The following is a 22,927-nucleotide window of genomic DNA, read 5'->3' on the forward strand; positions in this document are numbered from 1 at the left end:
TGAAAGGGAGATGAGCACCAGCCCCTAGAGTCGGAAACGACTAGCACGCATGTGCAGGGGAACCTTTACCTTTACCTTATATGATTCTACAGCAGCTGGCTTCAGCTTGGGGGCTCGCCTTACGTTTTCCTACATTGATTAAAATAATTGAGGAAAATTATAAATTGGGGTGCCAGTCAATTGGAGCTACTTTTAACTCCAATTGAGCTAGCCACTAGCAAGTTTTTACACCAGGCCTGCAAAATTCCAGACGTAGAGCAAACACCCCATGTGATAGCCCTCACCCAGCACACTCTGTCACATAAGCAAACAAGTTCTCCAAAAGACACCAGGCACATGACATGTTTATCAGCTCCATATTAATGTGGAGCTGTCCCCCACTCAGCATTATTGCTAAACCAGGGGTATCCAACGGCAAAGGGCGCGTTTGGAACTGGGCCGCGCAAGCAGCAGGCGAGGCCGCACAGATGGAGCTTCGCCTGCATGCTAGTGCCCGTCGCTGGTGCAAATGGAGCTGGGCGCTAGAGCGCGCATGGCTGCCGCTCGCACGAAACCCGTTTCCTCCACCCTGCCCGGTGCGCAAAGCTGGAAAAGTTGGGGGCCTCTGTGCTAAGCTGCATCTGATTAATCCTGTGAGCTAAACCAATGTTTTTCAAGCTTGACAACTTGTGTGGAGTTCAACCCACAGAATTCCTCAGCAAAGTAGCTGGCTGGAGAATTCTGGGGGTTGAAATCCACACATCTTAAAATTGCCAAGCTTGAAAACAGTGCGTTAAAGTAACAAGAAGTTAGCGAACTTAACAATACAACTGCCTTGGTGGAGCAGTGGGCTAATGCCTCCTTAAGTAACACCAGCTGCCTGCAATTAGTGCAGGTTCGCATCCCACCAGGCTCAAGGTTGACTCAGCCTTCCATCCTTCCGAGGTAGGTAAAATGAGGACCCAGATTGTTGGGGGCAATTAAGCTGACTTTGTAATAATGCAAAGTGTGTGTGTGAAAGCCCTAATAAGCAGGCATATACATAGAATGAAGGCTACTGCTAAGCTTGTAAGCCGCCCTGAGTCTTCGGAGAAGGGCGGGATATAAATGGAATTAAAATAAAAATAAATAAAATAAAACTTGAGGAAGAGGAGAAAACTGCAGCTCCAAGAAGTCTCCGAGGAAAATCCGTCACCTGCCTAGTTGTGCCTCATCCTGACTTCTTGGCTACCGCGATCCAAGCCCAGAGCGTCCTGAATCCCACTCAACACGCTGTAGGGACTCCTGTTCCTAACTCATGGCTAGCGGTGACGGAATTCCTTCCTTCCCCGACGCCTGGCTGGCTGAAAAAAACTCAACAAGCAACAACACGGAGAAATACACGTGTAATTATACGCGGCGTGTCATAGCATGCGTGAAGAAGTGAGGACATTCAGAGTGGCAAAACGTTTACCCCCCCGAAGAAGCCACTTGAAAAGGCATCACTTCTCGCTAAACGGGTTGCTGCCGGTTCCTGAGTCACACGGTGCCAGTTTTTCAGCGTGGGCGTGCTCCACACACAGAATGCCCTTCTCAGCACCCACCCAGCCGGTTGCCCAAAGGCATTGAGTAGCATCAAGCTTTCCCGACGGCGGCGGAATTATCGCATAGGGTTCTCTTCCAGGCTCTGAAACCGATCATTAGAGGGTTAAATCCAGGCCCGCCTCCTTCCCGATCACGTGCTTCCTAGTTGCAAAGTGAGGCTCGGTCAGCTGATAAAGCAGTCACGCGGTTGGACTGCTCAGTCATCTTCAGCAGATCCCGGGATTGCCTTGTCGCTTGCAGTAAACCTCGATCCGGCTCGATCTTGCCACGATGAGGCTTCGCGATTTAATATTGCTCGCCTCTCTGGTGGCTGCTTGTTCGGCGCTGATCAGGTGAGGATCGGCTTTCTCTTGGGAGTAAAAGGATCACCGAGTGGGGAGAACGATGCGGGATGGGAGTTTTGCAAACAGGCTTGGGAGCTTAAATAAACCTAGGCTGCATTTTTCAAGGCGTGGACTCCATTGTTGTGGGCACCGTTCGGTTTCTTCGGCAGCCTTTCATTCCTCTGGGAAAGGTGTGCCGAAAAAAGCAGCCGGCGATGTTTTAACTTTTGCCGACCGTTAGGCATCGATCGATCGATTGGGATTAGAAGAGCTTGATCGCATCCTCTCGATCGGATGCGCTGTTGCAGAAGTAAAAAAAAGTTACTTTTTTTAAGCGGACTTGAATATGGAGAATTTGTTTGAACGGAAATTGGGGTACAGGAGAGTATCCTCTGGAATCGATGGATGATCTTCCTTACTGCCGACTTCTTTCAGAACTCCACTGCAGCTTCTGAAAATTCTGATCAATCAATATCTTGATCTAAGCTAAAGATATTGAGGAAACCTCCCCAAGGACTCTCTTAACCATAAGTTAAAGCCTTCCCCATGGTCTTGTGATAGCAAGAAATTAAAGACCAGCCTGTCTAGGGGGTACCAGGTTGCAGAATTTGGCTCCAATTTAAACGAAGCAAAACACTTGGTTATGTTAATATTGTAAGCAGGCTGTTAATGTCCACAGCATGCAGGGTCTTTTTTTTTGCAGTTTGTTTTTTCTTTGTTTCACTTTGTGGCCTTTGAACGCTTGTTTCTCACCTTCCAATTCGTGCAGTCATGCACTTTTCTTGACATTATACTTCTGAAATTTTCCAAAAGTCAGCCATAATCTAATACATTGATTTTCCATTCAACAGTTGGGGATGGGAAGGGAAACATTTGCCCAGTTTATTCATGTGCACTTGTTCAATAATTTTCAAGTTGTGTTCTGATGGACATTGTTTCTCTAGATTGTGGCTTAAGGGTGAAAAGGGATGTACACTTCAATTGCGTAAATGTTAAAAGACTTGCCTCTTATTTGGGGGGGGAGAATTTAATTTTTGAGCAGAGATTAATTTAGTTCATGAGAAAAAAAAACCCCAGCAAGAGGAACACTAGGTGAATAATACAAGTTCTGTGGTAGCTGTCTACAGATTGGGTCTGTAAAAATAAATTTCACCTTAAAAACACATTTCTAACAGCTGCCACAAAATGGTATTTCCCAGTCTTTTGTCACGTATCCGCTTGCTTTTATGTATTCATCAGGCAATTCCTATTAAAGAACACTGTTCTAAAAATTAACACAATCATATTACTTTAGTGGTAGAAAATATCACCTATGTGTCTGGTAGTGTTCAGATCCATGCTGGTCAGATGAATAATTATCATTATGCTCAAGCTAATACTTCAGTTTATATCTTTTAATTATTTCATAGAGGATAGGAGAGAGGAGTGTTTCACCCTAATTCTGCAGATGCAAAGCTAACAGCACCGGTTAAGTTATATTTAGGCATCTCTATTGGTGAGAAAAGTCACCCTGAGCAGAGTCTATAACTTCCTTGCTGTCTGCAGGAATTAGGAAAATACTCTTCTGTGTCATCTATGTGATACTCTTTATTTCTTTTACATCTAATTTAATTTTACTTTTTAGCCTTACATCATCGTAGGCTAATGTGACATTCCGGGAATGAGATAACCTGCTCATTTGTGACAATTGTTTTTAAAATCTTAACAACTGACATTTTGTTTAAATGTCAGAGTATTTGAGTGAAATATTGAAGTTGAAAATGAATTTGTTTTGTGATTACCACAAAACACCCAGTATTTGATTCAAGTGCTTTTTTTCTTCTAAAAAGGAACCTGAAATCCTTATTTTGAATAACTGAGCAGTTGTTGGTTTTTTTTATCACCAGTCAGATATTTAGCATTAGTGCCCCTCCTTCCTTCCCCAAAGTCTCTGATAGGCCTGGGCAGTTGGCTGCTTTCAAAAAGAAGCATAGTGAAATGATGATAGCATCCACTTCTCAAAATCTTCTGCTACTTGGTAGAGAAAGGGCTAGTCTGGCTGTACGGCCCAGTTGAAGACAACATATAATGACTAGCTTCCAATATCACATAAAATTTGTGGACCTGATTTCAAAAGGCATTGCTATTGGAACTTCCTGACACTAATGAAAAACCAGTAGGAGTAAAATTAATAATTAAAGCTGCAGCCTGATTCTCACTTATGAGATTAAGCGCCATTGAGCTTACTTATATATTGACTACTGTACAGAATGAATGCCTAAAGTTACTTCCCATTAGATCTGGGCTTCTTTCATTGATTGAGGAGTGTGCCTGCATTTTAAAATGTGAATAATGCCATTAAACTAAAACTCTTCCCTCCCCCCTCCCCTTTCCTGACACCATAAAGACAACTTGATTTCTCTGTCTTTTAAACTTGTTGGCTCCTGTTAAATTTGTTGGTAATTTTTGCTGGTTTGATATCGTATAATAGTATAACATAATATATGGCGCTGATTTTGATATGCGGGTTAAGCATAACATGAAACAGATTATAGGTCAGGAGATGCCTTTTGGTCTGGAAATAATGCATATTTTTGAGGTTTCAGGAATTTTATCCTTCTAAATGATGTTTTAACTTTAAAGTGATACTTAACAGATTAAAGATGCCAGTCCAAAATAATTAGAGCTAACATAGGAAGCTTTCAGAGGTTGGCCTTTAGCAAATACAGGTTAATAAAAGGGAGTAATGAAGCTTTGAAACCCTGATTTGTAGGGAGGTTCCCATAATTACTGCAGGGTAAACTGGCAAGGCTCCATTAACTTCACAAGACCCATGCCAGTAAATCCTGGTGGAGAATGTGTCTACTACTAGAGAACCTGATGCTGGATTGTTAGGTTTAGATAAAAAGGGAAAACTTATTGCTCGGCTTACCAGCACAATAGGGACCAGAATTTCCATTCCTAAGTCATGAGTCGGGCCCAATTTTATGTCCTTTTGTGCCACGGTTGTTAAGCGAATTGCTGCATAAAGAGAATAACATGGTTGTTAAGCGACCCGGGCTTCCCCCCATTGATTTTGCTTATTGGGAGGTTGCAAATGGCAGCCTCTTGACTCTGGGACTCTGCAACCATTGTAAATACATGCCAGTTGTCAAAGCTCCCAAATTTTGAATATGTGGCCGTGAGGATGCTGTGAGGGTGTAAGTGCGATGATCGGTTCTTAGTCACTTTTTCAATGCTGCTGTAACTTTGAACTGTAAATCGAGGACTATCTGTACTTAAAAACATCTTTTGTATTGTGAATGTTACACTGCAATGGTCTTATACCAATTCTTCCTGAAGAATTGTAGGAAAAAAGAGGATATCAAGAAAAACTGCTGTGGCTAATATATGTTTCTTTTTGTTGTTGTTTAATAATTTCTCCTGAACAGAATCCCTCTGAAGAAATTCCCTTCCATGCGTAGCATCTACAATGAATATGGGACCAATATCCAAGACTTGACTGAGTTGGGACAAATGCTGAAATATAAATTTGGGGGTCCTGGTGCAGAAATACCTACCCCAGAGGCTCTGAAGAATTACATGGATGTAAGTAGAGTGGCAATTTCCTTATCTTTTATTGCCGTTATTGGTTTTTGTCTTCTAGCTATGAAAAGAATCAATGTAATATCACAGTAAATGAGACTAGGCAAATTAATGGGACAGTACAAATATATCAACAACTACCAATATTAAGAACTCTAACTCCTGACTCACGAACAGCATACTTCAAATATTTTGGATAGCAAGATGGGCAGCATATAAATTTAATAAATACCTGTGGCTAAAGAGCAGTGGTAGAAGAGGTTTATCAATTTCTTACGCTTCCTGGATGCATCTGATTGTCTACTGTGTGACCTAGAATGCTGAATTAATGAGTCTTAATGCCTGTGTAACCCAGTTAGTGTCCTTCTATTGCAAAACTATACCGGTTAGGTGATTTGCACTTCATTAAGACAGCATCTAGCAGCTCATGTTTCATAGCTCATGCTAGGCATGCTGAGCTTCATTCCTTTAGGCAAATTTGGAATATGGGCCATCCACCCTACTATCTCATAAATCCCCAAGTGTGTCACTTCCTTGTGTAAAATATTCCAAGAGAAACAATTTGCGGGAATGTTTCAGGCTAATTTTCTGAAAAACCCACATCTACTTGGGAGACAAGTTTTGATTTGCTTTGGGCCAAAGAGGCTACTGAAATAAAGGAGAATGCGTAGGAGAGGTGTGAAGTCATCGGTGAAGTCATCAGAATGGATAAGGACTCCGGCGTTTCTGACATTTGGGAATCAAAATCCATTCATTCAAAAAGATGCTTCAGTTGAAAAGAACTGATGCAGTGAAATGGCTAAAGTTAAGAATGAGTGAAACCTGGGCCCAAATAGAACTCTTAATGCAAATTTCCTTGTAAAATCCTTTTTTTTTTTGTAGTCTCATTTTGGCACCAATGATATGGTTCCCACTTGATCAGAAAAGCATGGGTTTATAAAGTGTGTGTACTTATATCTTCTTAATAAAGATTTACAGTTGGGATTCTAATTTCTTTCCTGACAATCATTGGAATTTGGACATTGCACCTTGAATATTATAACTCCTTGGTAATTTCTTCCAGGTTCAGACAAAGTAGCACTAATGATGCTTGACATCTGGCTGCTGTTTCTCAAGATGAAAAGGAGTGTAGTTGCAGTGATTTTTAAAATTTATTTTTTTAATATTCTTTGCAAGACAACGTTAACTCTATTGTATTTTTTATTTTATTCAATTTTTGAATTCTTTGTTCTATACTTTATTCTTATTTATCCAGTTTCTTCATCCTGTTGAGCAAAAGATATAACTCAAAGTTTACCAGCAAAGCAATAGTTAAAGAAAAACTGTATTCAGGTTCTGTGTTAATGAGAATTTTTCTTATGACTAATTAGATCTCAGATGCCATATGAATGCTTTTGAGTCATGTGATTCTTCAACTCCTTGTCAGTGAGGAAAATAAATATATGCATAAGACCATCTACAGTTTTCTAAACTAGGCTAAGGCAGGGGTAGGCAACCATGGCTCTTTTATGACTCATGGACTTCAACTCCCCAAATTCCTGGAGTCAGCATAGAGTTGAAGTCCATGAGTCATAAAAGAGCGTAGGCTGCCTATCCCTGACCTAGGGTATCTGCTAATACCCCGGTTGCACTAAGTCCTGGTATAAACATTGCTACAAACAATTTTCAACACCCCACTATTTATTATGGTAATTGGAATTTACCCATAAACAATTTGATTAGAGACTGCAACTATAAGCCACTGTGAACTGTTGGACATATAAATTACGTGTGACAACTAAAGTTCTTTAAAATATATTTTTCCCATGTGACTCTTTAAATGTCACATTAAGCCATACTTTAAAATTAAGCCATGGTGATTGGGTTTAGACCGCAGACACTCCCAGAAAAATCACATTATGACTTGTAGGTTATAGGAATCCATCCTATGAGTTGGATAGACTCAATGGCTGGTTTTACAGAATATACTAAACTATAATGTGGTTTCTTTGGTGTTGGCTTAATATACTGTGCAAATAGACATTACGGTTTACAGTTTAGCTTACTATGGAAGCCCATCAATTGTAGTTTATGCAGCAAAGCAGTTAAACCATGGTTTAGTAGAAGTTGCAAGCCAAGCTACCGAATTGGAGGGAAGAATCTACAGGCCAGCACTCTGCTTCATGCAAGATGTTTAAAATTAGAACAGGGGTTCCCAACCGGGGGTGCTTGCACCCCCTGAGAGTGTGAGATGGTATTCCAGGGGGTGTGAAAACTTGGGTTTAGAAGTTTCAAAGTTATAGTGTATATGTATAAATCAGGTGTTACTTTTGTAAGGGGTGTGAGAATATGTCAGACGCGTTCTAAGGGGTACAGGGTATAGAAGAGGTTGGGAACCGCTGAATTAGAATACGCTGCACACTTGGCTGGTTAGTATCAGTTAGGAAACTTCAGCAATTAGTCCCATTACGGAGCCGGTCTATCAAGCTTTTGCAGAAGAGCAGGTTCCCAACTTTTCTGCATAAATAAAATCAGATGTATATTATAAATGTAGCATTTTATCAAACCATAAAACAGATCTGTGTCCAATAAAAAAATAGCGACCAGCAGAGGAAGTAATCAGAATATATATTTATAATAATTCAGGATAGACATTTAATGTTTTGCAAAATGCAGTTAACAATGCAGGCTTTCATTTGATGGATTTACAACCAGCTGGATTTTTTTTTTGCTTTTGATATATACAACTTTAAACAATCTTGACTGCTGCACTTCTTCAAGAAGCAAATGATATCTTTATAGTTTTGAGATTTTTTTAAAAAAAGCACTTCAAATTGTAGCATGTAATAATTATATTATCAGCAAAGGTAGCAATTTCAAGCACACCTGTTTCATTATAATGAGGTCAGTGTGTTGGGTTCTTGAGTGAAATCTTAGTCTGCAACTTTGTGTATCCCAGATTGCTACGAATAGTGTGCTTTCTTGGACCAAGTTCCAGTGAAGTCAGCAGGATTTATTGGGAGGAAACATGATTAGAGTCAAGTTGCTGGTGTATCCTGGCTAATCAAATGTATTCTTTAAAAAACTAGTTGGTAACATAGAAATTCAGAAAACTGATAACACTTGACTGCCATCTGGTGGGCATCCAGATTTTTGCAGTCTGGATGTAATAGGTCTAGATTTATATCCAGTACTTCTGTCTATTCAGCTTTGAAGTTCTGTACTCACTAGAGATTGGTTTAATTGAACTTGGCTCTTTCAACCTGTCATTTCCACATAGTAATTCTTAGTTTTCCATCATCCAGTTCCCATGCCTGCCCTCCCAGTTGTCAAATTCTATGTAATGCAAATCGTTCTGTCTTAATGTTATTTTGCTAGAGGGGGAGCTGCTACAGATAAGAGTCCTTATGAAACTGCAGTTATGCTGGAATAGCCAGGTTGTCTGTTGAAATCAGATACTGTTCCAACCTAGTGTCACCTAATATGAGGAAAAGTTGTATTGGAAATTCTTTCCATTAAACTCTATGGATGTTCCTTAGTGGTATAGACAGGTGCCGTTATGGGTTCCACATCATAGCATTTAAAGAAATTCAATCATTTTTGATCTGGGAGACTAAAGCACTACAAAGTTGATGGCTACAAGAGAAGATCATTTTTTATTATTCTTGAGCTAATAATGCCCTGAAGCTTAGGGTTGGGTGTTGAGGGATTTTATTTCTAAAACCATATTCTACATGTTTCCCCGTGTGAATCTCTGTCTACATCTGTCAACAGTGTCTGGTAACTTGGCTGATGTCTTCTTTTACAAACAAAATTTGACGTTTGAAATGTCCATTCCCATTTCCAATATGTTGTTCAACTTATGCCTTGCCCTTCTATAAATATGCCTTAAATTTTAAGTTGTTACCATTTTCCTGGTGATCTTGCTGCTGCTTCTGAGGTGCCTGCCTGCTTGCTTTCTATAACTGTTGAATAGAAACTGTCACTTACTTCATCTGGGAAGGAAAGGGTATGTACTGCAGTGAAGTTGATGAGGTTCCTCTTCCTTCTGAAAGCATTAAATATTTCCATGAGGGCTATGGAGGTGGATACCTCTCCAGGGAGAACAGCAGTGGATTGGGAGAATAGAGGAGTAGCTGCAGATGTGGTTGGAACTGAGGGAAAAATGAAGCATGTCTCCTTTCTATCTCCCCAGTGCTCCTCACCAATCATCTGTTACAGATGTAAATGGTCTGTACCTCAGATATGGAAAAGATGAATACAGGTAGTCCTTGACCTACGGCTACAACTGGGACCAGCATTTCTGCCGCTAAGCGAAGTGGTTAATTGAATCGCACCCAATTTTATAACCTTTATTTTGGGGGGAGGGGCATGGTTGTTCTGAATCCAGCTTCCCCCATTGACTTTGCTTGTCGCATCTAGCTGGGAAGATCGCAAATGGCAGTTACTGTATTTTTTCCGTGTATAAGACGCTATTTTTTTCCTGCAAACACCCTGTTCAAAAATCAGGTGCATCTTATACAAGTGCAGCGTCTTATACACAGAAAAATAATGGTAACCTCCGCAGCCCAGGGCATGCCTGTGTGGGTTGCCATGGTGCCTGGTGCAGGTGTCAAGCCCCTGAGGGCTTGCCACTAACGGGAGGGGGGAGGAGGCAAGATTGTCAACCGGCCAAACTTCCAGATTTGCTAGCTCAGCTGATCAGCGCAGAGAAACTTGCATGCCAGAGCATCTCATACAAGGGTGCGTCTTATAGACGGAAAAATACGGTACATGATTCTGAGATCCTCTAACCACTGTAAGTACAATGCTGGTTGCTAAATACAAGATTTTTTATCACAAGACCATGGGAATGCTGTGATGGTCATAAGCACAAGGAGGGGTCATAAGTCACTTTTTTCAGCATGTTGTAACTAAACAGTTGCTTAATGAATGGTTGTAAGTGAAGGACTGCCTGTACGTTATTAAACATATATATTCCTTCTCCAGTGGTTTGTCATTTCATTTGCCAGTTCCAAGTGAGCTCTGCAAGAATGGTATGGAATTGTTTGATCAAGCTTTATGTGTGATGTTGAACTGTGCCAAATGAAATTGCTCAGTTTGTATCTGCTCCGTATTTTTTTTAAGAAAAAACTTAATTGGTCTTTGGCTTGGATGGAGAGAAGGAGTTAGCATATGAAATCACATTTGGCAATTATATATAATCCAAGTCTTTACTGAAGACCATATTGTTAAGATGATACCTTTGCAGGGTAGATCTACAGTGATTTAGATTATATTCAGACATAAATAAACCTATGCCAGTGTTTTGTAGCATATCCTCACAATTCATAGGCCCGACCCATAATTTTTTTGAGATAATTGAGTTGACAGCTGTGAAGTTAATTGGAATGAATGCCATTGTAAGGACAAAGGGAACATCAGCTTAAATTCATCTATCTGGCACTCTTTCTGTGACATAGGTGGAAATAAAAAGTGCCTCAAAGCCCATCAGCAACTATATTCTCAAACATTGCAAATCTCATGCTGCTGTTACACAGGATTGCTTAGTCATGCTATTCCAAAGCCATGTGAAAATTCTCGTCACCTAAGTTTCTGAACAAATTACATGTTCACACTCCTTTCTTTCTCATGCTGTCAATTATGTTTCTATAAAACAAGTACCAACCTGCCCTTCAACTGGTAGTCATACTTCATTTACATGAATGGAATTGGCTGTATTTCAGACAGATTTGAATCTGCATAGGATCTAAGGCATTTGTATCTGTCTCCCCAACCAACAGGTTTTGGAGTCTGTCAAAATCCACATGTATTTTATACTGCAAATAGATTCCTGGCTATCTGTATGTCCCATTGCTAAAACCTCTATGCATCCAGCGGGTGGAGATTCTAAAGTCATGGTGGCGAACCTATGGCACGCGTGCCACAGGTGACATGCAGAGCCCTCTCTGTGGGCACGAGCGCTGTCACCCCAGTCCTAGGTCTTCAGCTGGGTTTTATAAAACCTTTTCACTTTAGATCTCCGCCACCATGTGCCAAAAAAAAGTTCAGCCAATCAATTTCAACTTCTTGCGGGGAAAAAATGATCTCGCAGAGTTGGAATTGATTGAACTTTTTAGTTCCACCCAGTCTGCCGTTCCCACCGCAGCCACGCCCACCCAATGGCCCACGCCCACCCGGCACCCGATGATACATAAGTGTGCTTTGGGTTGCAATTTGGGCACTCAGTCTCTAAAAGGTTCGCCATCACTGTTCTAGAGAGAATAAGACAGAGGGCTGATCAGGCAGTATTTTGCTTGCTTTTCTACATTTTTTTGTTTTTGTTTTTTAATTGTTATCTGCCATTCAAATCTTAATTTAAGATATTTGAAGAGCAATTTCAACAAAAAAAAACCAAACAAAAGATAATGGAGCAAAGGATAGTTAAAAATACTTAAAACTTGAACAAGAGTTCAAATGACCCATACAGCTTGCTGTAAACAAAATTATAAATGTTTATAATTGCTGTAACAATACTTGCCTAGCTTGAAAATTGTAAGGATGCTGAAAATCCTGACACCATTATATTTCAGGAACTTGTCAGGTAATTAGGAGAAGTGGGTTTGATGCTGACATATTTGCTTTGTATTACATTTTTCTTGAGATGTTTTGGTTGAAAAGTAATCTACTTATGGTTCAAGCATGGGAATTGCAGAAGAGGCTGGCTTTGCTCTTATTACACACAGGAAAACAACTATGAAAGTCAAGGCAAGGAGAGCTTGCTAAATTGTTCTTGGTACCTTCCCTTCTCAGAAGAATGGCAAACATAATCTGAAGTGCACTAAGTAATCACGTGCAGTTTAAATAAAAGTATAATGAACTAACTTTTCTACAAAAAAAGTTCTTTGTCTGCCACACCCAATAAGCTGTCATGCTATCATTTGAAATACGAGTTAGAGAAATTATATGTGTACTATCAAACAGTTTTCTCTAACATTACTGGGGCACAGCTCCCTTTCCTTTGCTGAAGTGGTTTCAATGTCCTAGTTGAAAAAAAATCTACATTTTTGAGTTGAGTGGAAAAACGTAAATTCTTGAAACAATCTTGTTCGCATTTATTATACCTGTCTTTCCTTCTCCATTGTATGTGTGTAGCTCTATACTTCTTAATTTTTAATTCTTTAAACAAAGTTAAACTAATCAAGAAAGAAAAATACACATATATGCATTTTTCTCAAAATATTTGTCCCCTTATAAAAGAATGCAGATTTTACTCAGATCAACTACATATTGTTGCAAGTCCAGGTGTAGATTTGTCCTTCCAGTGCTATTATCATTTTAGCCAACCCCCATGTTTTTTTGATATTCGATAAATTTCAAATAAAATCAAGAACGTGTATATCTTAGATTTTGAATTAGGATAAGCACATCTTTATCTGCCTAGATGTTTGTTAAAAATGTAACTCAAAAGTTTGAGCACTCTATATAAACCTAGAGTAAGATGCGTGCGCTATAACTGGAAGAAAACTGAAAGCCGAATTAGCTGTTAAAAATCAGTCTCCAAATTTATCAAGGAAATGGATTTATAGTTTGAATACATAGTAGAATGTTTGCCTGATCTGGGAATAACAGTGATTGCTTCATTAAAACTAAATGCAGTGGACTGATTTGAGAAAGCTGCGCTATAAGCCTCTGGTAAAATAAGAGACAAAAACCTGCTTTATGTTTAATACTAATTATTGACCATGAGTCTTCTACAATTTCATAGATTTAATTGTAATGATAATCCTTGAAGCAACTTCTGAGCATGTGGGAAATGTGGTATATCCACCTTCTATTTTAAAAAAACCCATCACTCCTTCAGTTGATGAAGAATTAATATTATATAATTTAGAATTACATCAAAATGAATATGATTCATGAATATGGAATCTGCTCTTCTCCCACTCATAGCCTAAATAAATGGTACAATATTACATTGCTTAACTCATTTAATATCCAACTAACTTGTTCCATGTTCCATATCTCATTGCTTTGTGCAAAGTAATCAAAACTCAGTTTTAGAAGCCCAAGAAACTTATTAAATTTGCATTTAGCAGAGACCAAAGATTTTTATCAGACCATGGATGGGTAAGATGTATAATGCCATCCCATGCTCTCTTAAACCACCATGAATATTTCAGAGAGAGGCTTTGCTGAACATTTACTTCACCAACCTTTTGGTGAGAGACCAGTCTTCTGTAAAGCATTACTGGTGCCGACATCAGTTAATCCCTCATGATCCATCTTTCTCTAAATTAAAAATTTTGTGATGCAAAATCGTCAAAATTATAAAAAGTTGCCTACTAAAATCATGGCCAATGAAGAACAACAGGTGATCTGTTACTTCTTAGCAAATTTTTCCTTTGAAGCTGTTGGAAAACCACTATAGTTGCTAAATAAACTAACTTTAGCAACCTTGCTGAAGCTGTTGGAAAGTGTTCTCATTTCAGCCACACCCAGCCCATCCCCACAGTTGTTCACATGCATAAAAATACTATAATGAGGCTTTCACAATCAACTATGCTTAGTCAACATTTGATAAATAACTTGCAGTACTATAACATTAGAAATGTCACCTGGGAAAGATGAAGATGATATTCATATTTGGGAAAATGATTTTCAAATGTAGGCTTGCTTATCGGGTGCTTTTCTGAAGCAACACATATTTCAGAGGAACTTAAATAATAATGCTGAATCAAAAGAAAGGAGAACAAAAACCACTCCATTTCATTTTATTTCTAAATATATCTAACAGCTTTATAAAACGGTTTTGTACCACAGGGATGGGCAGAGCTGTAGATCTGAAAGAAAAATAAGTACTTCAGGACACACGTAGGTGCACACATAGCAATTAATAATTCTTGAAACCAAATTTCCATTTTTCCCTGGAATCATCCTACAGTATACCCCAAAGAATCCCTTTTCCCTTTGAATTTGAAGTATTGTGCAGCCCTATTTTTTTTGTTGTTGTTATGCAATAGATTATGATAGTTGATTAGAGGCCATCAAATCTGGTGACTGCATGAACAAATGCTTATTATCTTGCCTCGTGTCTAATAATAACTTGTAGCTCTTCCAAGGACATTCCAATAATTTATTTAATCTCATCCGACTACTTTATCCATCGTGTCCCTCTCTGTCTATTGCTCACAACTTTACCAAACGTAATAGTTTTCTCTAGTTCTCTCATCTCTTCATCTCACATGGCCAATTGCTTTATGAGAATAGTCAAATGTTACTTGATCCAGCACTAATAGGTTCTTCTTGTAATCAGTGGTACCTGTAGTAAAAGTTAAAAGAGATCGTAATTTTTAGAAGTCTCTCCTTTCTCTGCTTTATCATTGTTCAATTTCAATAACTGTTCATTGTCACTGAAAAATTCAGTGCTTTTAAGTATTTTAATTGTTGCCATTGAATTGAACTTCCCATTCATGATTTAGTCTGTTTTTATCATTTCCTTCCTTCCTTGGATTAACCTCATATTTTTACAGGAAAACCCCCCCCCCATAAAAACAACCCAATAATTACTTCTCAGTTTTAGTTTCAACTGTAATTTCATCAAACAATGTATCTTTATCATCTTGTATCAGTTTTAAACTAGGTTTTTCATTTCCCGTTTTTATTTTTGACTAACAAAGAATGTTAGTCTGCGTATGTTAATTTTCTAGTCTTTCTGTCACTATACTAGTTAACATCTCTTTAGGTTTTGCTATTGTTATGATTTAAATCAGACATGTCAAACACAAGTCCCGGGGGCCGGATGCGGCCCGCGAAGTGGTTTCATGCGGCCCGCGAAGCCATCCTGGAAACAGTAAGTAACGGCCCCCACTGCCTTGGCCCTGGCCCAGAGACCCTCCTCCTGCCAGAGACCCTCAGATCTGTCCCACTCCTGCCCAGGCCCCCATAGGCACCTTTGATGCGAACGATGTAGAGCTGGCCACGCCCACCCAGTAGGCCATATGCACTCTAGCCACGCCCACCCAGTAGGCCACACCCACCCTGGCCACACCCACCCAGCCCCCTGAGGGCAACCGCAATGCTGATGCGGCCCTCAATGAAATTGAGTTTGACACCCGTGATTTAAATGGATGAAGGAACAATTTGGTTCCTTGTCTCAGTCTCTTGAATTCTCAACTATTTGCTTTTCTAAATCTATTTCTTACAATAACTTCTTACTGTCTAAAAAATCATCAGATAATGCAGCACAGACATTGGCCTTAATATTTTTTATATTCTGGCATGATCCATTTAGTCAAAGGTAAACCTCCTCCTTATAGTTTCTTGCTCTCCATTATCTGGCTTATGTTTGCTGAGAATCATCGTCTTACAGCACTGCTGTTTGGATCTAATCCAGAGGTCCCCAACCTTTTGGGCACCAGGGACCGGTTCCGTGGAGAGAGGTTTTTCCACAGACTGGAGGGTGTGTGGTTTTGTGTGCTCCCTGTATCTTGCGGTTGGGGCTTTGCTTCTTTATGTGGCCCAGTTGCCGCAGCCCAGTACCAATCCACGAACCGGGGATTGGTGACCCCTGATCTAATGTCCTTGGATGGGAATTGTCAGAATGGAAGCCCAACATAATTGAAAGACTTTAGTTCAGGGGATAAAGGCAGCTATCTTATTAAGAAAAATAGAAGGTGAGTGAATTTTTTGTCTCAAAACATGACATTCAAGGAGACTTTCTAAATCCAAAATCTACCATTTAGTTGTTTCTGTTCTTTCTTAGGTTTTTTTAGGCCTATTTTTATTCCTATTCATAGTTTTAAAATTCCTGGTATTAATTTTAGTTACGTCCTTTACAGATAGGCAGGAATACACAAGAACAATTGTGACACTTTCAACATAGGTATTCCTTTACTTATGACCATAATTGGGACTGGAACTTCCGTTGCTAAGCTATGCAGTGGTTAAATGAGTCATGCTGGATTTTATGATCATTTTTTTAAAAAATCAACACAGTCTTTAAATGAATCAAATTTTCCTCATTGAATGTGCTTGTTGAAAGCCCTCTGAGAAGGTCCTAAATAGCAATTATGTGACCCTGGGGCACTGCAACCATCATAAATCCAGGCTAATTGCCAAGTGCCCAAATGTTGATTTTGTACCTGTGGAGACATTCCAATGGTCATAAGTGCAGGGACCATCATAAGTCACTTTTTTCAGTGCCATCATAACTTTGAACAGTCATTAAACAAATGGCCATAATTTGAGAACTGCCTGTAGAGGACAGATGATGTGCCAGCTGGGTTGCTAGAATGGAAAGTAAGAGAATAAAGCCACCATGTGTGTGTCAGCAGCTATGAACTATATACAATAGCTCCAGTGTTTCAATGTTCTTTTTCAATGGAAGTGACTGCTTTGACAAAATTGATAGTTTGGGAATTGCCTAACTAGAGTATCATCATTTTCAAACAGCCTTTTTGGATTAGCTACTGAAGCCTAAATGCCCTTCTAAATTCTCTCAAGGGAAACATGCTCATTTGGACCAAGGTTACCTATTGTCCTTTGGTTGTTATAGTTCTTTGATCAACTCTGTTGGAGAAATCTGTAGAAACATTTCTAAATTAGCAGAAACCTATGGGCCAACATTTACAGTGTGCATAAATCCGTGTACTGTAGATCTTTTCTGCAAACTTTTTAAAACAAAAGTAGAAATGAATGAATGTAGAAACAGTTCAAAAGTTGTGAATAGCAATACTTGCCACTCTTACGGAGTAATCCTTGCAAACAGCTTTCTTTTATTTTGTATAACAATATACAGACAGGTGTAGCTTGTAATGAGTCATTTTCACAGGGGAACTAGACCTTTCCATATTGAATGTGGGCCAAACAAGCTAAGTTTCCTGTTGGCTCTGCCAGTTCTATTCCAGACAGTCAGTAGGAAATATACATTTGCTAAGTAATAGTTGAAAGTTATTGAAAGAAATCAAGTTAGCACAGTTTTGCATGAAAGTTTGTTATGTGATAATTCTGAACACAGAAATGTTGGGATAAACAGCAAAGGACTGTATGTAAAGTGCATTATAAAATAGTATCTAATTTGAAGGGTGAGTAAGGGAAAAAAATTCAACAAAGGGCGAAGTTCAAGATCTTATTTTTTCGTGGAAAAAACCCATTGCAAAGTATGCTATTAATGTTTTGAAGGGAATCTATTGAAGCAATGAATTGAGACTTCTTCCTTTAGTCTGGTTTTTTTTTTTACAAATATTCTTGGTATCACACTATATATTACTGTTATCTTGCATGCTCTTGGTAACCAAGAAGCAGAACAAGCTGAAGTTTTGATAAATGGTTATTTCATAGTGACTGGAATTGTTGGCAGTAAGAAGATGTACTTGTCTTTTCTTCCATATAAATGAATATTAACAATTTATTCCAGGATGGAGGGAATATATTGTTGCTGCTGCTGTTATTATCATATCCCATCTTTATTTTGTACAACTCAAGGTGCATAAGGTAAAGGTAAAGGTTCCCCCGCACATGCGTGCTAGTCGTTTCCGACTCTAGGGGCCGGTGCTCATCTCCGTTTCAAAGCCGAAGAGCCAGCGCTTGTCCGAGGACGTCTCCGTGGTCATGTGGCCGGCATGACTAGACGCCAAAGGCGCACGGAACACTGTTACCTTCCCACCGTAGTGGTCCCTATTTTTCTACTTGCATTTTTACGTGCTTTCGAACTGCTAGGTTGGCAGAAGCTGGGACGAGTAACAGGTGCTCACTCTGTTACGCGGCACTCGGGATTTGAACTGCCAAACTGCCGACCTTCTGATCGACAAGCTCAGCGTCCTAACCCACTGAGCCACCGCGTCCCTAAGGTGCATACATAATGCTTTTTGTTCACAAAATATTAGAAAGCACTTAACTGTGAAGTTTTTTTTACTTTGGATGTCAGAAACTGTTGTTTCACATTGTCTAAAGACCTTCCTATTATGGCATCCTAATGATGAGTATTCTTTCCCTATTACTGCCCTTTTTCCTTAAAATCTTAATAAAAGTGATAAATATTTTTTACTTTACTCCTCATTTCCGAGCCTGATTATTGTTGGAGTCTCTCTGAATTCTTAGTTATTTATTGTCCTTGCATTTTATTTTCTTTTTCAGGCACAGTATTATGGGGAAATAGGTATTGGGACTCCACCACAGAAGTTTACGGTAGTCTTTGATACTGGTTCATCAAACCTCTGGGTGCCATCTGTTCACTGTAGCTTGCTGGATATTGCCTGCTGTAAGTATCCATTCTTGCTTCTGTAAAACCTCATAGTTGGCTGGTTTGCACAAGACCATCCCATACAATTATAAATTTACCTATATGTTCTAACAATATAGGATGACATTCTAAGATAATTAGTCCTCTGTTGCTTAACAAGTATATGAAAACCATGGTTGTCTATATACTGCTTCTCAGCCAAACTGCTGAACTTTTGCTGGTACATAATAGCTAAGAACCCCTCTATTTTATGAAAAGTAGGGAGTCTTCAGAAGAAATTAATTTCTTATACAGAAACTGCTTTCTTGGGCTATATTCAACTTACACAGTAGATTTCTATATATCCATCCAGAGTTCTTCTATTCCTTTCAGCTGAACTCTGCCTCCAGTTCTATTCTAGGTTGTTGGTCAATCCCATGGAAAAGATTTGGAGGAGGATATTATAAGGAATGACATTTAGATAAATATATTCATACACACACACACACACACACACATATATATATATAAATACTTAACAAATACTTCACACACACACACATGTGTGTGTGTGTGTGTGTGTGTGTGTGTGTGTGTGTGTGTATATGTGTGTATGTATATATGTATGTGTGTGTGTATGTATATATATATACACACACACACACACACACACGTGTGTGTGTGACCAAAATCATTTAGCTTTAGGGCATGACCTAAAAAGTAGCCTTTGTTAATGATTGCAAATAAAAAGCTGTAGTTATTTGCCCTACTCAAAAAATCTCCTTGATTCAAGAGGACACTTGTCAGCAGAAGACATTTATTAGCAGATGGCACTCGAAAAGGGCAGAGCTACTTCAGGTATAAACTTGTAAATGTTGAATCTCACAAGGAGTATAAAAGACTCTAAAAGCTCCTTTTCTCCTTTGAGGTTTTTTAGTTCTATTTAATTAATTTTCTTTTATGTAGGCATGAATAAAGCAATGCATGAATTCAATAAAGAATATGGCTTTAGTCCATATTTTTAAAGGCAAATAATACTTGTTCTTGTTACTTTCTTCTACTTAAGATGTTGCAGAACAGGTATAACGATGCAGGTTAATAAGTGGGATGGGATATTTTAAAAGTATACAATTTTAACCATTCCTTAGTTTCATGTAGCTGAAATAAGCATTTTGTATGCCTTTCTCCAGTGTTTTAAACCAAACTTCAATCCTTCAGATTAAGTTTTGAAACGTAGATAAAATAAGCCATAGAGATGTCTGTCTAGTGGGGGAGGGGGTTATGATGAAGTTAGGGAAAAAGTATTCATGTTTTATCTCTACTTTTTTTCAATCACAAGATTGAATTAGAATTCAGAATTATAGATAGAATTCACAAAGTACATCTCCTTATCAGGTCTTGAATGATGTGAGCCCAAAGTCACCTCTTTTCCTTTGTTTATTTATCCCATCTGTTTGTTGCAATGTAGAAAGCAAATTAAAAAGTGCTATAAGAACTAAGTACAGGTTGTCCTTAGTGACAGTAATTGGGACTGGAAATTCTATTGCTAAGCAATGTGGCACTGGGCATAAAGTCACATGACTACACTACGTAGCTATAGTGCTTCTGGCACTTCTGGTTGCGCTCATTAGGTGAATCCAGCAACACTGCTAATATGACTGCTATTTATGACCGCCTGCCGGCTTCCCCATTTACTCTGCGTCAAGGTATTGATTAAACAGTTGACCAGCTTATGTAATGTAAGATTTAAGATGTAATTATGGGAATGACTCAGCAGGGTCGGTGTTTGTTTAAGAGTCTTTGTATAAAGGGAAGGCTCCTGCTGTAACTGTGATTTGTTGGATCCTGCTGTATTAGCACGTGTATGTATATTGTTCCTGGTGTATGATATTGTAGATAGTGTAGGATAAACCACCATTTAATATAGACCATTGTTTACTGTGTTTACTGCTGGGTTATCTTGTGCAATAAGACTGGGCACGCTCTAACACTTTGCTTGTTAAAAACTGACAGTGAAGGTTGACATGACTGCAGTATGCTACAATGTTATAATCAGTGCTTTTTGTGTTAAAAAACAAAGTGACGGAACTCACACACGTCATACAACCTGCCTTGCCTACCCTACAAGGTTTACCTTTGTAGTTGAAAAAAAACCTCTTCAATTTTTAGTGTATCTAAAAGACTAAGATTTTGTTCAAGGTAAGTTAATATTATTAATGTTACCATGCACTGTGTGGCTTTAAATTACAAGAAGGCATTTTATTAATCTTTTGGGACATTTACCACTGGCATACCCATTTAGTTTAATGAGAGGAAATGTCAGCTTTCCACGTGGAATAAAATTGGACCAATAAAACAAAATTTGGTTGCTTGTAAAAGATTGAATTATTTTTAAGAAGTTGTCAAGGTGGAAAAATTTACATTTGGAGTTTAATATGGATATTGACTTGAAACAAATTAAAGTTGAAACTTTGTCAGTGAACAGATTACTTTTAATTTACCTTTAAGTTAAACCCAATTTAATAAATAGATCTAATTAAACCTCATACTGTAGTTCTACCTTTACATCTGACCAATACATAATTAATATATATTATTAATAATAATAATATCTGCAAATCACAAGATAATTGGCTTTATTCTTATTCTTCCCATCTGCAGTTTGAATATAAAGTATAAAAGACTAAAAAGAGATTTTCGTAGACATCCCAGCCTTTGAACTACCCAAGGAACCGAAACAGCAAAGTTTTGCTATCGGGCAAGCTTCTACACCAGTCGTCTTTCTTTCCTCACACTTTGCCTCTTTTTAATCTCACACCCCACCTTTCACCTCTCGTGAAAGATGGCCTCCATGTTCATGTGTCTCCCATCACCACCATCGGCTTCCACACCACATGGTCTGATCCAGCCAATCAAGCCACGCTCTGGCTGTGGTGCTTTGGCACCTCATGGCTCCTCCTAGTGGAGGCAGACAGCGCCAGAGGGGACGCCACTCCCACTGTACTGCCAGCAGGACATTTTCAAAAGCAAACGAGGGTAGGAAGGGCAACAATAGGAAAAGAACACAACTTTGGAAAATCTGTCCAAAAAAAAAAGGTGCCGGAACTCTGTTCCGGTGCGTTCTATGACAAAAAAAAAGCCCTGGTCATAATTGTATGTTGGATGCCAAGCAACTGAATTTCAATTAGGTGACTGCAGGGGATGCATGCGATAGCCGCTACGAGCACTGGCCAATAGTGCCACTCACTCGTTCAGCGCTGTTGTAATTTTGAATGGTTGCTGAACTAATGGTTATTAAATGAGGACTGTCTGTAGTATTAATTTGGCTCCTGTCTCGTCTTCCACAGACTCTATTTGAGTCTCTGTGATTTTTATTTAGAGCACAGAGTCAATTGTGTGCATTACTTCTGTGCATGTGGTTGTCTTACAGTCCTTATGTTCTTTCTGCAGTGTTACATCATAAGTACGATTCTTCAAAATCTAGCACATACGTGAAAAATGGTACAGATTTTGCCATCCATTATGGTACTGGAAGCCTTTCGGGATATATCAGCCAGGATACTGTGACGGTTAGTACAATGGCAACACTTCATTATTTAAGTCATAAAAGGCTCCAACTCTTTAGCCAAAGTGTTACCCTTGGCCTCCCACTGCATTGGCTTTACTTTATTGTGCTTTTGAAAAAATATAGAAATATTTGAAAGATTGTATAAATGTTACATGATTGTATCTCCTTATTTTAAAAGGCAAATATTTACTTAATGTCTTATTTATTCAGAAAAAAGAAACTGTCACAAACAAATCGTAAGAGGCTATTCAGACCTTTTGGAACAGGTTTTTTTTTTCTATTTTCTCATTTCGTAAGAAATGAACTTAAACTTCCTTACAAGCTTGCTTTATTTTTCTCTAAATACTGCCACTGCACTTTTAGTCATCTATAACAGAAAAAGCAAATAAAGGGATGAAGATTCATGATGTGGAAATGTTGGATTAAAAGAATGCTTTTCAAGTAAATGTGTAGCTCTCCCCTGCAAAGCATGGATCATTTATCTCACAGCCTTAGTAATATGAATCCAGGCTGTTGCCTTACTCATAATTTTATTAGGTATACATTCTGCTTTTTCATCATTTTTAATCATCTAATATGGGGTCATCTTGTTTTTCTTCCTTTGGAAAAGATAGCAGGAGTTTTTACTCAAAAGATTAAAAGTCCCAATTCTTAGAATTCAAAAATTCAAAACTCAAGTCTTTAAAAAAAGAAGAACAAGATACTTTGGTGACCAGAAATCTCCTTTCG

The 22,927-nt window shown here is 38.7% G+C and overlaps 1 protein-coding gene across 1 annotated transcript in view; it reads left to right on the forward strand.

The window, feature by feature from the left end:
* The first annotated feature begins 1,707 nt into the window (after positions 1-1,707).
* The window catches only part of CTSD (cathepsin D), a 31,140-nt gene continuing 9,920 nt past the window's right edge, over positions 1,708-22,927 (forward strand). Inside the window, exons 1-4 of the mRNA XM_081314675.1 lie at positions 1,708-1,895; positions 5,297-5,453; positions 18,546-18,669; positions 22,081-22,199. Of these exons, the coding sequence (XP_081170801.1) occupies positions 1,834-1,895; positions 5,297-5,453; positions 18,546-18,669; positions 22,081-22,199 (462 nt within the window). The 5' untranslated portion in view covers positions 1,708-1,833. The remainder of the gene's footprint in view (positions 1,896-5,296; positions 5,454-18,545; positions 18,670-22,080; positions 22,200-22,927) is intronic.

The sequence above is a fragment of the Vipera berus genome (genome assembly GCF_964194415.1).
Source record: "Vipera berus genome assembly, chromosome: 1".
Lineage (NCBI taxonomy): Eukaryota > Metazoa > Chordata > Lepidosauria > Squamata > Viperidae > Vipera > Vipera berus.